This window comes from Protobothrops mucrosquamatus, unplaced genomic scaffold (assembly GCF_001527695.2).
Source record: "Protobothrops mucrosquamatus isolate PMUCROS unplaced genomic scaffold, P.Mucros_1.0 scaffold3748, whole genome shotgun sequence".
Lineage (NCBI taxonomy): Eukaryota > Metazoa > Chordata > Lepidosauria > Squamata > Viperidae > Protobothrops > Protobothrops mucrosquamatus.
The window spans coordinates 39,251-53,629 of NW_015389701.1; the positions used below are offsets into that span (position 1 = coordinate 39,251).

The following is a 14,379-nucleotide window of genomic DNA, read 5'->3' on the forward strand; positions in this document are numbered from 1 at the left end:
TAGATATGTGAAGATTGTAAATGCAAGAACTGGTCAAAAACTTACTTTTTCCCCACTGTTGTAACTATGAACAATTGCTAAATGAGGTCTACCTGTATTGTAGGTTTCATAAAATACTAATTTTATAGAAGAATCTCAGTGGAAAATGTGCAGCATAATCTTATAAAAACAAATAAAACACCACTTATACCCTGTGTTTCCACAATTGCTAGGACTAAAGCACATAGATACATTCATATAGCAAAATCAATAAAAGCAAATTTGGGAAAGGGAATAACCTTATATTCATGCTATCTAAACCATCAATGCAAGCCAGGGTGAAAACTGCAAAAGTAATTCTTGATTCATTTCAATGGGGCATGTATTTAACCATACCTATAAGCTATGGTCTGATGGTTTGAATATGGACACAGATTTCCACAGCCCTAGGGAATTTGTATATATATCATTCAGCATATGTGAAAGAGAGGATTATTTAAGCTTAGAGAATGCAGTTTCACCAAAAGTGTGTGTGTTTTTCTGTGTATGTGTATGTACTTATAAAAAGTGCTTTAGATATTGCTGGAGATTTATTATAGTTGTTATTAGTTTGCTGTTTAAATTATTTACTCCAGGCAAGAAATGTAGTTGCCAATACAGGTATAAAGCCACAATAATAAAATCTTGCAATGATTTCTTGTGCTTGCTCCAATTATTCCTTGTGTAAAACAAATATTTCTCATGTTCTTATTCATGCATTCAGAATAACATATATTTTAGAAAAGCATATATAATATTTACTGCAGAAACAAGCTTATGCACTATTTTGTACTAAACCATGATTCTATCATACTTAGCCTCACACAAATAATGTTCATTTACCCTTCATTTTAATATAATAAAACATTAAAATAATGAATTCCCTTTGCTTCTGAACATGCTCTTGGATTAATAATAATTGTAGTGCCACTGATGGACAATGCTGCTGAAAGCAAAATTAAGGCAAGAAAAAATTATTGAACATATTCTGTTATTGTGCGTGTACTAAAAAGCAAATGAGACTAATTATACACTTAATTAATTTCTGGGAGGTTGAAATTCTAAAACTATATTCTGCTATCACAGAATATATACTATCAAACTCTTTAGGGCTTATTTCTGAGTAGAACTATATAGAGCTGGGCTGTTAGGGTAAATATCGCCTCTTTGTAAATTTTTTGTATACATAAAGGAATTTAGATGTTATAATTAGAATTATAAACAAAAGTTTGTCATTAAAAAACCATTCTGCTGATAGTTCAACTCACATAAACTATATTTGGTAAAGATTGTATACTGATAAGGTGCATGGCCCACCTATTCTCCAGCTGCAGAAAGTTCCTGTTATCACCTACTGTGTAAGTATTTCTACAGTTATGTTGGGTACTCTCCTGGATACCATATATCCTTCCTGCAGTATAATTCTATAGTTTCAGATCAATATTCCCAATTTTCTATAAACAAGGGCACAATTTCATAGGATGACTGATTCTAAGTTTTCTGCAGCATTTTTTCTTTACCTTCTTGGGTTGTCTGCAACTCTTACAGATATTTGGTTCTGCCAAGGGAATATTTAATTCTGAAATGCCAAATGACAGCTATAAATTAAGACTATATAGAAATGGTTATCAACAGAGGTAAGGCATCCTTAACATCAGCATCTTTTAGTCATCCCAATCATCTCTCAATTTTTCAAAGGAATGAACAGAATGTTTTTGCATATAAATCTCTAAGTTTTCAATCATAAATAATTTTAAGGTATCATTGATAAATAAAACTCTTTCATAGGCTTTAAAAAAAACACTTGGTGGATCCTTGTGCCTGTGAGACTACTGGATAATTATAAATTTGAAAGGAAGCATATTGGAAAAATGTCATGATGCTAGAGAATGCCTTTCTTGTGTAAGCAATAACCATCCTGCATTTTATATATTATCTTATAAACATTCTACATTACTTATTCATGTTGCTCATATGATGTGCCCGTACTTCCTATTCTCCCACTTCCCCTCTTGGCATTACTGTACACATCACTTTATCCACGGCATGCCATTAAAAGACTTTACTGTTTTTCAGAAGCAATCACATGCATTAAAGTTCAGGTCACCAGCTACAGTTGGACTTTACACCTGAAAGCAAAGTCATCGATAATTCATTCTTGTTGAATGATAATTTGGCTGGTGCATGAAATGGGAGATCTTTGCTAAAAGAAGACGTTGCAAGGTTTACGGGTCTCCTCCTTCAGATCCTTGTTCCTGAATGTCCGTTTCCTGAGTTATGTGGCTTATTGCTGTCTCTTTTTCTTCTGTATCATCTTCTGAGCTTACAAGCTGGTTTTCGCTGAGCTTATTGCTCTCATGGGTGTTGTGGCAGCTTGCACTTCCAAGACGAGTTGATGCAACAACAGCTTTCACTGCAGCCTGGTTTTTTTTTTTTTTTTTTAAGAAAAAAGAGAAATCTTATTTTTTGACATGTATGATATAGCTTGGTTGCACTGAATGTAAGGTAGTTCATTCACATATATCAAAAAAATATGATTTAGCTTAATGAAGCTAAATCATAGATTTTCTCATACATAACATGTGATAAAGTCTAGGTTTACATTCTAAATAGGTTATGCTCAAACTTTATTAACTGACGTGGTTTAACAAAACAATGAATTTTATTCACATTTCCTGTACTCATATATAGAAGAATTCTGTAATGTTGTTGTTTAAAAATCTTAAGAAAATACAAAGCACAAAATGTATATATATAAGGGAATGGTATATGCAGATATGCACATGCACATTTGAATAAAGTTATTTAAAATGCACTAGGAGAATGTATGCATTTTCTTGCATGTTGTTTCCACTAAGCAAACTGATACAAACAAGACTAAAATATAGAGCCAGAAAAATGAAAAAAAATTAGCAAACCAAAAAGTTATGCCAAAAACTACAACCAATGCAATGCATGCCTAGTTTTGCAATGACATCATAATAAAATAATCCTGATGGGATAAGGCAGAATTCTTCATCCTTGTATGTGCTTCTGATATAGCAATAGCATTTAGATTTACATACCACCCCATAGCACTTTACAGCATTCTCTGAGTGGTTTACAGTATAAGCATATTGTAAAGCAGGGGTCCCCAGCCCCCACTGCGCCCCACTATTGGGCTGTGGCCTATTCAGAATTGGGCCGTGTGAGTGGCTGGCTGGAGTACACATGCATGTGCGAAACTCAACTTCCACAAGTGGTTGGCCGGTGGGCACTCGCTTGCATGTGCACCAACCTGCCACTCACACAAGGGCTGCATGCACATGTGTGCCAGCCTGCCAGTCACACAAGCAAAAGGCTGCATGCACATGCATGCCAGCCTGCCACTTGTGCACACCAGTCCCCCTCCCAGCCAGGCCACCAAGCTGTAAAGGTTGGGGACTGCTGTTGTAAAGCATATTTGTATATTGCCCCCAACAATCTGGGTTCTCATTTTACCAACCTTGGAAGGATGGAAGGCTGAGTTAACCTTGAATTATGCCATTTAAGGAATGAGTCTCAACGTATCTACAGGGCATCAGGATAGAGAAATAAGTGTCAGTTAGATCATAACTCAAAATTGTTAGAGCTTTAGAGCTTCAGAATAGGTGATTGGAGGGCAATTCTTACTGTCTCTCCACTTTAAATTGTGCAGAATGGGTGTAATTTAGGACTTTTGGGGCAGCTTGCAAAGTAATAGGGTTTCTTTTGACATCTCTAATATGACCCAGCATATTGTACTTTCAAGTTTATCCTCACTGAGGTACCATTGAAAAAATCTCCTCCTGCCTTAATTTTATTTTCCATTGTGCATTTACTGAGATCATAAAAAGGGATTGCCCCAATCTGTAATTCTGCCTGAGCAGAAACTTTCTGTATTCCACTATATATTACAATGAAATGATTTCATAGACTTACAGAATGCAAAGATTGAATGGAAATAATCGAGTGTACCTCTTAGGCTAAGTCAGGAATCCATTAATACAGCATTCCTGATAGAAAGCATCTAGTCTCTGTTTAAACACATGCAGTAAAGACAAATTCACTTTCTCCTAAAGAAATATGTTACCATTTTTATCTAATGTCTAATTTAAATGTAGATCCTTGTAATTTAGGACCATTGATCCTTGAGCTGTCTTTTGGAACAACTTTGAAAAATCAGCCCTATTTTTAATATGAGTGCTCTTCAAGTACTTGAAGAAAGTTATTATGTTTCTCTGCTGTCTCCTCCAGACTAAACGTATCCAGTACCTTTAATCATTCCTTGTAAATGTTTCCTTCCAAGTCCCTTACCTGTTTTATTTAGGACATGCTCCTGCTTATCAAATTCCTAAAATGAGGCATTTTTAGAATTGGATCTAATATTTTACGTGTAGTCTAACTAGTGCAGAATAGGAAGGAATGATGCCTTCTGTTCTGACACTATACTTCTATAAGTGCTGCATCACACTGCTAACCGTGCAGATCACCCTCCCCCCAGATATATACCTTCAGTTTACGTCGAGCATTGAATTCTTGGAGTTTCTTTTGAGCTGTATCCATATGAATAAAATTGGCTGCCTTTCCTGTGACCCAAGGATGCTGTAAAGCTTGGAAAGTAGTAAGGCGTTTTTTGGGGTCAAGCACAATTAGCTTCCTAACCTGCATAATATGAAAAATATAAAGTTAACAAAAACCATTCAATTCCTTGAATATTTATTTTATGTTTCCATAGGCCCTAATCTAAGGAATGATGTGTTCAGCAGATCTTATGCATCAATATCTTTCTGACAAATGACCGAGCTGTTAGTTCTAGCTGCAATAAACTGGCAAAGCTGAAGCAGAATTTAAACTTTCAATTTCCTTCCCTACCAGAGGTAATTGGGATGATCTAATAAATCAAAACATTATTTTGTTATTTTAAAAACCTTAAAGTTGTCAGTGCTGAAAAACTAAAACCATATATTAGATTCCTTTTTTTCACTATAGATATTATATATCTACCCTTTATATTTCTGTATGAATTATGGTTGCTAATTTATAATCATAATAATGGATGGCATTTTGCAATACAGATATTCAGGATACCAAAGCTATTAGTGCATGTTCTGAAATTCAAGCATAATGAAGAAATCAGGACAGAAATGCTTGTTCCTTTGTCCTCTTTCAAGGCTTCTTTTAAAATCCTACCAGGGGCAAGCAATAGAAGGGAAATTATGTAGACTAGACAGCTCTTTGGCCATTTGTCCATCTTTCCCTCATTAATCAATGGCAGAAAAAATAGTGGGAAAATATAGGAACATTCCAAATGAAAGCAAATGTTACACAATCTTTTCTCTGTAACATTCTGTAAATTCTCTGTGTGAATAAAAGCCTTATTGAGAAGCCAAGAGGTAGAGAAGAATTCTTTTCCTCTCAGTTATTTACTAGAATGGTTACAAACTTTTCTTAGTTATGCAGTGATTTATGTCTCCTTCCCTTACTATGTAGAGCACGGGTGTCAAACTCGCCGCGTCATGTGACGTGTCACGACATATCGCAACTTTTTTTTGCATTGCTGGAGCTGGAGTGGGCGCGGCCTCTGCATGATACAACCGGCCCCTGATGTAGAGTATGTTCATTTACACCAATATTAAAAGGAATTGAAAGGCAAGTGACTTCACCACTCAAAAATTGTAAAAATTTACTGAACTTACCAAATCCTTGGCATTCAGAGATACATCATCCCACCAGGGAGAAACAAAATCATATTCACAGTTCAAAATCCTCTTGAACATATACTGATCTCCTCTTTCATCATAGAATGGTTCAAAGCCACAAAGTCTACATGCAAATGAGAAAGAAATGTATACATTTGGTGAGATAGAATGATATACATCAATCTTATCTTCTTTGCCCAGAAAATAAATATGCAAATATTGAAGTATTGTGCATTATCTTGGAAATTAAAAATAATACATAATGTTAATAAATTTCTTCAATATGAACAGTTAGCGATTGTAGAAGTGAATGACTTCTCTAATATACAGTAATACATATGTATTTCTAAATCTCATACTGGGCTTTACACAAAGGTAAAATTCATGATTTTAAGAAAAACTGAAGTTGAACATAGATTTCAAGAAAGCAGAAGTTATTAACATTAGCATAATGACTCTGGAACAGAAAAAAACTAATGAGAATAGTATCTTAAGATGGGTAGTTTCTTAAAAAAGAAGATACTAGGAGCATAACTGCAACTATTTTTCTTACTGAGGAAAAATACGGAGAGCAGTAAAAACAGCCATTGTTGTTAAATGAAATGAAAGGCAACATAGAGTATAGAAGATAGGAACAAGGAAAGATAATTGAGCAATAATACACAGAGAAAGTTTTAGATAGTTTCAGGACAGCTGAACTGAGACTGGTGAAGGTTCCTAAAAAAAGAAAATGAGCTGCTGATTCAGAGTAAATTTATTATATAAACATGATAAATAATCATTTATCATATAACATCAGATTTCTTTAATCTGAAAAAGTTTAAATTATCTTGGCTAAATAAGTTGCTCATCAAAAACATTTGAAATATTGATGACTGGAAGAAGGCAAATGCTGTTCCTTTGGAAGGAAGGAAGGAAGGAAGGAAGGAAGGAAGGAAGGAAGGAAGGAAGGAAGGAAGGAAGGAAACTATAAACTAGCTAGTCTGATATTGTTACTTTTGAATGTTCTAGAGAAGATCACAAATTAATTTGCAAAAAAACCTTGAAAACAATGCAATATTAATTAGGAATCAGAATGGATTTGCCAAGAATAACACTTGCACTGGTTACTTTATTTCATTTTTATTGGGATATTTTCTTAGCAAAATATGGGAACGCTACAGACATAATACATCTTGATTTCAGCAAAATGTTTGACAATGTTTTCCATGATGTGAGTTGAATGGTATTATTATTAAGTAGGTACATAGCTAGTTTAAAAATTGAACTTAGAGAGGGCTTGATAATGATTCTTCAGCAAACTAGATGGAAGTATTGAGTAGGGCAGTGATGGCAAACCTTTTAGAGACCGAGTGCCCAAACTGCAACCCAAAACCCACTTATGCATCGTCGGGTGCCGGGTGGGTGTGGCCCATTGGGGGGCATGGCTGCAGTGGTAATAGCAGACTGGGTGGGACTAAAAGGTTCAATCAATCAATTCCAACTTTGCAAGATCTTTTTTTTCCCGCGAGAAGTTGAAATTGACTGATTGATTGAACCTTTTTTTTGTACACGGCGGCAGAGGCCTAAAGCGAAAAGGTTTTATAAAACCCAGCTGAAGACCTAGGACTGGAGTGACGGCACGTGTGCCCACAGAGAGGGCTCTGAGTGCCACCTCTGGCACCCGTGCCATAGGTTTGCCACCACTGGAGTAAGGTATATTCAGGGCTTTGTATTCTTCAATATTTTTATTAATTACTTGGACAAGAAGTAGAAAGAATGCTTATTAAATACACATGACACAAATTTGAGTGGGAGAGGTAATGCCTTAAAAGATAGAAGCAAGCTTTAAAATTATGTTGATGGGTTTGAAAAATGACCTGAAAATAAAGAATGCAATTTAACAAGAATTTAATTTGGTCTTTGTCTATGTTTATAAAAAAAATAATAATCAATGCAAGGTCTTCATCTAGGAAAGAAATTACATGCACACATGTGGTGGACACTTGGTTTTATATCAATAATTACAAAAATATATTGGAATAGTCAATTATATTTTATGGGAATTTAGATTTAAGATTCTATATTTATGTTGTCAGTTGAAAATCTGCAAGGAGCAGCCTATCATTTAATAAATAGGTAAAATACATTAATGATTATATCATGTATTTGCTGGTTTTCTGTAAATTAATGTAAATGGCAATTTTTATTCTTGAAGTTTTCAGAATTTGATATTACTTCCTCTTTCTTTGCCATGTACATAGGTACATACATAGTACATACATACATTCATACATATCATAGAGAAAAAGGAGGTCTGTATTTGTGAATGTAAAATAACAATATAAAATAAAAATAAATTTACAAAACATTGACAAAATATTAGGCCAGGAAAACCTTCCAGAAAAAAAGGAAAAATATTTCATCTTAGAACTTCTTGAAAAGACCTTTTTCTTGCTTGGTAATCAGCTGCAAGTCTCAATGCTTCAGAAGACTCTCCTGCATGGGAAGGCTCATGAAAAAGAAGGCCAAAAATGCTTAATTACTGTATAACACTCCTCTACGTAGGCCAGGGGTCTTCAAACTTGGCCCTTTTATGACTTGTGAACTTCAACTTCCTGAATTCCTCAGCCAGGTACGCTGGCTTAGGAATTCTGGGAGTTGAAGTCCACAAGTCATAAAAGGGCCAAGTTTCAAAAACCCCTGACTTAGACTTATGCTCACACCACTAGAGTTCTTATTCTACATCTAATGCTCAACTGAGCAATGATGGTGGCATTCTTCTTCTCAGTTCATCCCAAAATTGATTTACCAATGGCCATTTTTAAAGGAAGAAGCAAGGTGTAGAAGAAGGAAGTTTTTAGAAAGAGAAACATTGATATGTGTGTCCTTTATGCTTTCAAAGCATGGTGATGGGATATTAAATACATTTTCATATCAACATCATCTAACAATGGCTCTGCACTCAGTCCACATTCTCCATCTTAGGATTTTTTTTTCACACTGTTACACTCTAGGTAAACATCAATTCACTTTGAATTTTCATGTCTCTTATATCCATTTTGGGACAGTGGTGACGAGGGGAAATATCTTGCTTTATGAAGAGTTCTTGAGAAGCAGAGGTAGCATGCCCTGGATTGCAACGTAACTTTAAATCCAAACTCATTCATGAATCTCAGGGTAGAGAGAATCATTGTCTCAAATGAAACTACAAGCTACCATAAAGATAAAGGAAAACAATGCCCCAAGACTTGTAATTTAACAAATTAAAACCAATGCATATTTTAAAATCTAATTTTTGCTTTTGAATAATTCCTGAACCTTCATCCTTCAAATCATTAAAAGCAGAGCAAAGCAAATTATTGATTTAGTTCTTATTGATACAGTTAATGAATGCTGATTATTAGAAAATAATGAAATAACCACCTGTTCCATACTTATGTCTTCTAAACTTACAGGATATAGGTGATTATTCCTATGGACCACATGTCCACTTCTGAGCCATAAGCACACCCTCGTAGAATTTCTGGTGCTGCAGATGATAAAAACCTTGTCAGTAAAACTAGATAACAGCCATCAAGTATATGGTCTAAACTCATGAAGAAAAAAAACATAATTCTACAAATTCAAAATGACAAAATTTATAAATATAACTAAATAAAATAGAACTTAAGAAGGCAAAAGTAAAATATATCTGTATGAAATGTAAGTAATTTTAGTACTAATTAAAAGCTTTCAAATGTGCTTAGCAACTAAGTTGCAAAAAATAGATTTTTGGAACGATACTTTGACACAACAGTTCTAAAATTAAAACAACAAAAACTAATTATGTTACTATGGCAAATACTTTTGAGAAGGTTGGCCAATTTGATTCTTAATAATATGGGCATATTTTTTTTATTTAACAACCTATTTCTGATCTTCATGTGGGATTTTCCTAATATATTCAAAATAGATTTGCTTAAGAGATTTTCTTTTCAAGAAGCATGTTTAAACTTTTATCTGTATCTTTTTTGTGTTATGCTTTTAATGAATACTGCAATTATTTAAATATTACGAGGGGGGAAACAAGCTTCATTCAGAAGACATATTTTCCCCCTTAAATCAATTGTTGGATGTTCTTTCTACATAGCTTCTTAATTTATTTAGATGTTTTTACAGATTCCTGAAGATTCCAGCTGTATATCAGGGATTGTTTGTGGAGATGATATACAGTATTCCATTTGTTTTCCAGCTTCCATAGAATAAGTTTTGAGACATTTTAAAAGGAATTTTATCTCCCAGAGAAAGTGAGTTGGAGAAAAATCTATCTTGACATGATAAACAAGAACTGGAGAAGGTGATTCTAAACCTGCAGTATAACTGAGGTGTATGTCTTTTAGGAATGTCTGTGTTGTCAGATAGCCAGTGTGAAAAGGCAGTCAAAGTCCTCCCACTATAGAGTCTTCCTGCTGAAATCAAAGATAAAAGGTTCAAAATCACAAATTAGAATAGGCTCTAGACAAAGATCAAAACTCAATAGAAAATGCCAATGCAACTATAATTGGGTGAACATTGTTCCCGGTCTGAAACTTAATCTCTTTGATCAACTAAGAAAAAAGGTCCCTGCCCCAAAGAGATTACTATTGTTCATCGACAAAGGCTAAATAATCAGAACCCACAGCTCAGCAGGGTGCCTGACTGCAAAAAGTGCATTTTCTTAGAATTCCTATAGGGTGTTTCATTTTCAATGAAAAAAGGTAAAATTTTCTTATATAAGGGGCATTTGAGAAATACCTAACCATGGCTACCTCCAAGTTATTTTTGTGTATTAGGCCCTTGCAATAAACGTCACCTTTGATTGAAGCGACTTCTTGCGATCTTTATTCCTGGCTTGGAAATGGACCTGATAAGATTTCTTTCTAACACCAAGAAACTATATTCGCCTAATTTGTTATTTACATGAACGTGCAAATGTTGTGCATATGGTAGAAATTTATGTAAAATATATAAAATGTGAGTATTACGATGCAAATGGAATAAAATACAACAATTATCCAGACCATTACAAGGGGTGAAGTCTGATCTAAAAATCTAAACGTTGCATCTAAGATCCACTAAACTGAAGTCTGTGAAATTGAGATTTTATTGTATTGCAAACTGTTAGACTTAACCAGAAACTTCATGCTTCCATCTGGATGGTCTTCTCTCTAAGCAAAAATGCAGCTTTGGGACGTGCATACTATAGCTAACCATGTACAGTTATAGTTAGCATATGACTTCAATAGATAAATGATACTTTGAATAAGTGAATACAATATAGACCTATATATTTTAATATGAACTGAGGTTTTTTTTTGTTTTTAGTGTGATAATTGCTAAATTTAGAAATTATAGAAAGTGAAAACAACAGAATACAAATAAAGCAGATCTAAAATAAGATAAATTCAGAAACATACCACAATATCCTGGAGTTCCACAGACTGTTTTCATGGTAACATGATCTGCAACTATCTTGGAAAGTCCAAAATCAGCTGTTAAAACAAAATCAGAAAATTATATTTCTTATGAAATAATTGTTGAATTAGACATAGCAAATCAATGTTCTAAATCAGGTAGGAAGCCTATATAGATGGAAAAGGTGACCTTCAACTCAATGTGGCAAAGTACTGAAAACCAGTTGTATGGTTGTCCTTTTTCTTCCCAACTGCATGTCTTTTAAACACACATCATCATCACTGAATAATGTTCCACTGTCTATCTGTAAAACAGTATGCACTGAAATATAGGGGAAAAGAGGCATATGAAGCACATAAACTATTATTGTATGAATGAATGTAAATTTAGAGGAGATAAGAATAATTATTTTCAAATTTCAAAGAATCATGGTTGCACGTAGAAGTCTGTGAATCAGACTTTGTCTCTGGAATGCTGTCTGCATAAAGGGGACAGAATGAAAATATGACAGAGAAGAAATTAATTCTCTTCAGCATGAAATGAATGCGGCAAGTATTATAGAAAAACTTTCCCTTTGTTAAATGCAAGAAACCTAAAACTGAAGGAAGTTTTAAAGTTTTATTGATCTGTGATCACAAGGTGTTCTCCTAGAGGAGAAGATAAAATTGAGATACAAACAAGCTCTTTGTCAAGCTGCTTACATATATCATCTTCCTGTGCCTAATTAGGAACAAGCAGTAGTTGATTTAGGCTAACAGCAGCTTTGTCCTTCATCAGACATAGTTATTTTTAACTTGCTTCATTCTTCGGGAATTGTATAAGACTGCAATATGAACAAAGTGAATTGTCAATTGCTTCTTTTTATTCTAGAAATTTGTTTTGTGCAACTTATTTGCTATTGTGATGGTTTATAGCTTATTTTACTGTACACCCTAAATTTTGCTTTGGTTATGTCTGTTAATGTTTTCTGATTCTGAGGTCTCACAGTATCCTTTAGTACCAACTTGCTAAGGATGCTACTAAAAGTTACCAATTATCAGTTACCTATTTTTAAAGGTGCATCTGGAGCTGGAGTTGCATACAATAGATTTTCTGGTTTCAAATCCCGGTGAACAATTCCATTGGCATGTAAATACTAGAAGGAATAAATGAGGGTATGCAATGTTATTTTATACAATTAATACATTTTCATAATGCTGTGTATTATTATGTATATGGATTTGACTTCTGGAGAAAAGTGGAATGTAAATCTAAAAAATAAGATAAACTTCATGCACTGAAAATTTAAAAAAGTATAATTTGTAATATCAAAAACAACTTGCACCCTCATCTAGAAAATGAAAAGAAAAAGTCTAACAATCACCATTAACCACAGTGGTTTATTGTCCATGAATATCAAGATGCGACTGTAAATAAATTTTGTTTGTGGCCTTCCCAAGGGGGCCTAAGAAAAAAGTGGATTAAATTGGTTACTGTTTGAGCCAATTTTTTGTGGACAAGGTTGAATGCAGTGCAAATGGTGTACTTTGTGTATGTATCTTTGTATGTGGTAAAACAGTGAGTTGCAGTCAAAATGTGAATAAATGTGGGTTGAACTTTAAAGTGAGTAGCCAATCCAAATGAAGTACTATGAGATGTTTTGGTCATGTAGAAAGAATGAATGAAGGTCCACACAACACAAAAGAAATATGTGAAGCAAGAGGTAATCAGTCAATGGGAATAAGAAGATCAAAAATTTGTGGCTGGATAGAGCTGCTGAGATCCACAAAAAGAAAAAGATGAGAGGTTTCAATAAACAGAAGGCACGGTACAAATTAGGGTATGGAAACAGAAAAACCAAGAATGTTTATAGGACAAAAGAAAGTAGGGAGAGATAGTAAATGGTAATGCTGTAAACTAGATTTAGTTAGATTTTCTTTTCTCTTACTTCCTGTCATTAACTGTTTAGCTTGCTAATCAAATACCAAAATAGATATGTTGTATATAAGTACACTTTTAAAATAATATAATATAGCATTTTCATAGACCCTTAACCAGTCTAAGACAATCCTGATTTCTCTAGCAGAACATGAAAGTGGGTGCATAATGACTTCACAAAATATGCCAAGCCATACTGTGGTTTGTTTACAGATTAACATGTTATGTGAAACCAGTCCATTATAGTTAATTCATCAAAACATGATTAAGTAAATCATGGTTTGGTGTGATATGTTTAATCAGTCATTTGGTTTTAATGCAGGGTGCTATACAATCGGAAACTGGCTGTCTGTAAGCCTCAGGTTTCCATTGTAAAAACATATTTGCAACAATGCCCTCTGTGCTACTGTAGAGCTAGAAAATAATAGGGTGTGCTGTCCAAGGGCAATAACAAGATGGGATCATCCAAGTATAAAGCTAACCACCCAGATACAGAGCTGATCAGGAAGTGCCTCATTCCAATGGTTAAATATGATATATTTTAAAGTATGAAGAAAAGAAAGCCTCCATATGAAAGATCAAAATAATCAAAATTTCCCTAAGAAAGGAATTAACTTAAATGTATTATTTGAAATTAATCAGCATTATCCTGGTTACATAATCAATATTTATGATTAAGATATAAATAAAAAATCTGCTTGCATGAAAAAAATGAAATATTTTATGGAAAAAGCATGGCTATTAGCAAATGCTCCATTTTTATTTATTTATTTGTATCCTGCCTTTGTTATTTTTACAAATAACTCAAGATGGTGAACATATCCAACACACCTCCCTCCTTCTATTTTCCCCACAATAACAACCCTCACAAAGGTGGCTTTCACATCTAAGGCAGGACTAGAACTCACAATTCCCTGCTTTCTAGCTTGGTGTCTTAACCACTAAATCAAACTGGCTCTCTATGATTTCTGAATGAATGAATGGAAGTAAATAGTTAAATGCTAGCAAATTGAAGAGCAATATTAAATTCCTTTTTTTATCAGTGCAAAATAGTACAAGATTAGAACTTTAAGTAGCTATGACTTGCACTTGAAATAGAGAAAATGTTAGTTTTCTAAACCTGGATTTTACTTGGACATGGGATCAGGCAAGATGATATGAAACTCAGTTATTTAATTATAAATTTTAAAGATATGTATATATCCATTTTCTAATAAAGAGCATGAAGCAATTATTATGACCAGGCTAAAATGGTAAACACCCAGGATTTATATTGAAGACATTGCATTGTATACTTGGAGGTGCCTTGCACAGGTACTTAATTTTTTTT

The 14,379-nt window shown here is 33.9% G+C and overlaps 1 protein-coding gene across 1 annotated transcript in view; it reads right to left on the minus strand.

Annotated features, from left to right (window-relative positions):
- Positions 1-2,243: 2,243 nt before the first annotated feature.
- Positions 2,244-14,379, minus strand: part of LOC107298153 (calcium/calmodulin-dependent protein kinase type IV-like) — a gene marked incomplete at its 5' end in the record, with an annotated part of 19,797 nt that continues 7,661 nt past the window's right edge. The window contains 6 exons of the mRNA XM_015827516.1: positions 2,244-2,438; positions 4,528-4,680; positions 5,715-5,841; positions 9,153-9,228; positions 11,135-11,209; positions 12,177-12,267. Coding sequence (XP_015683002.1) covers positions 2,244-2,438; positions 4,528-4,680; positions 5,715-5,841; positions 9,153-9,228; positions 11,135-11,209; positions 12,177-12,267 — 717 coding nt within the window. The remainder of the gene's footprint in view (positions 2,439-4,527; positions 4,681-5,714; positions 5,842-9,152; positions 9,229-11,134; positions 11,210-12,176; positions 12,268-14,379) is intronic.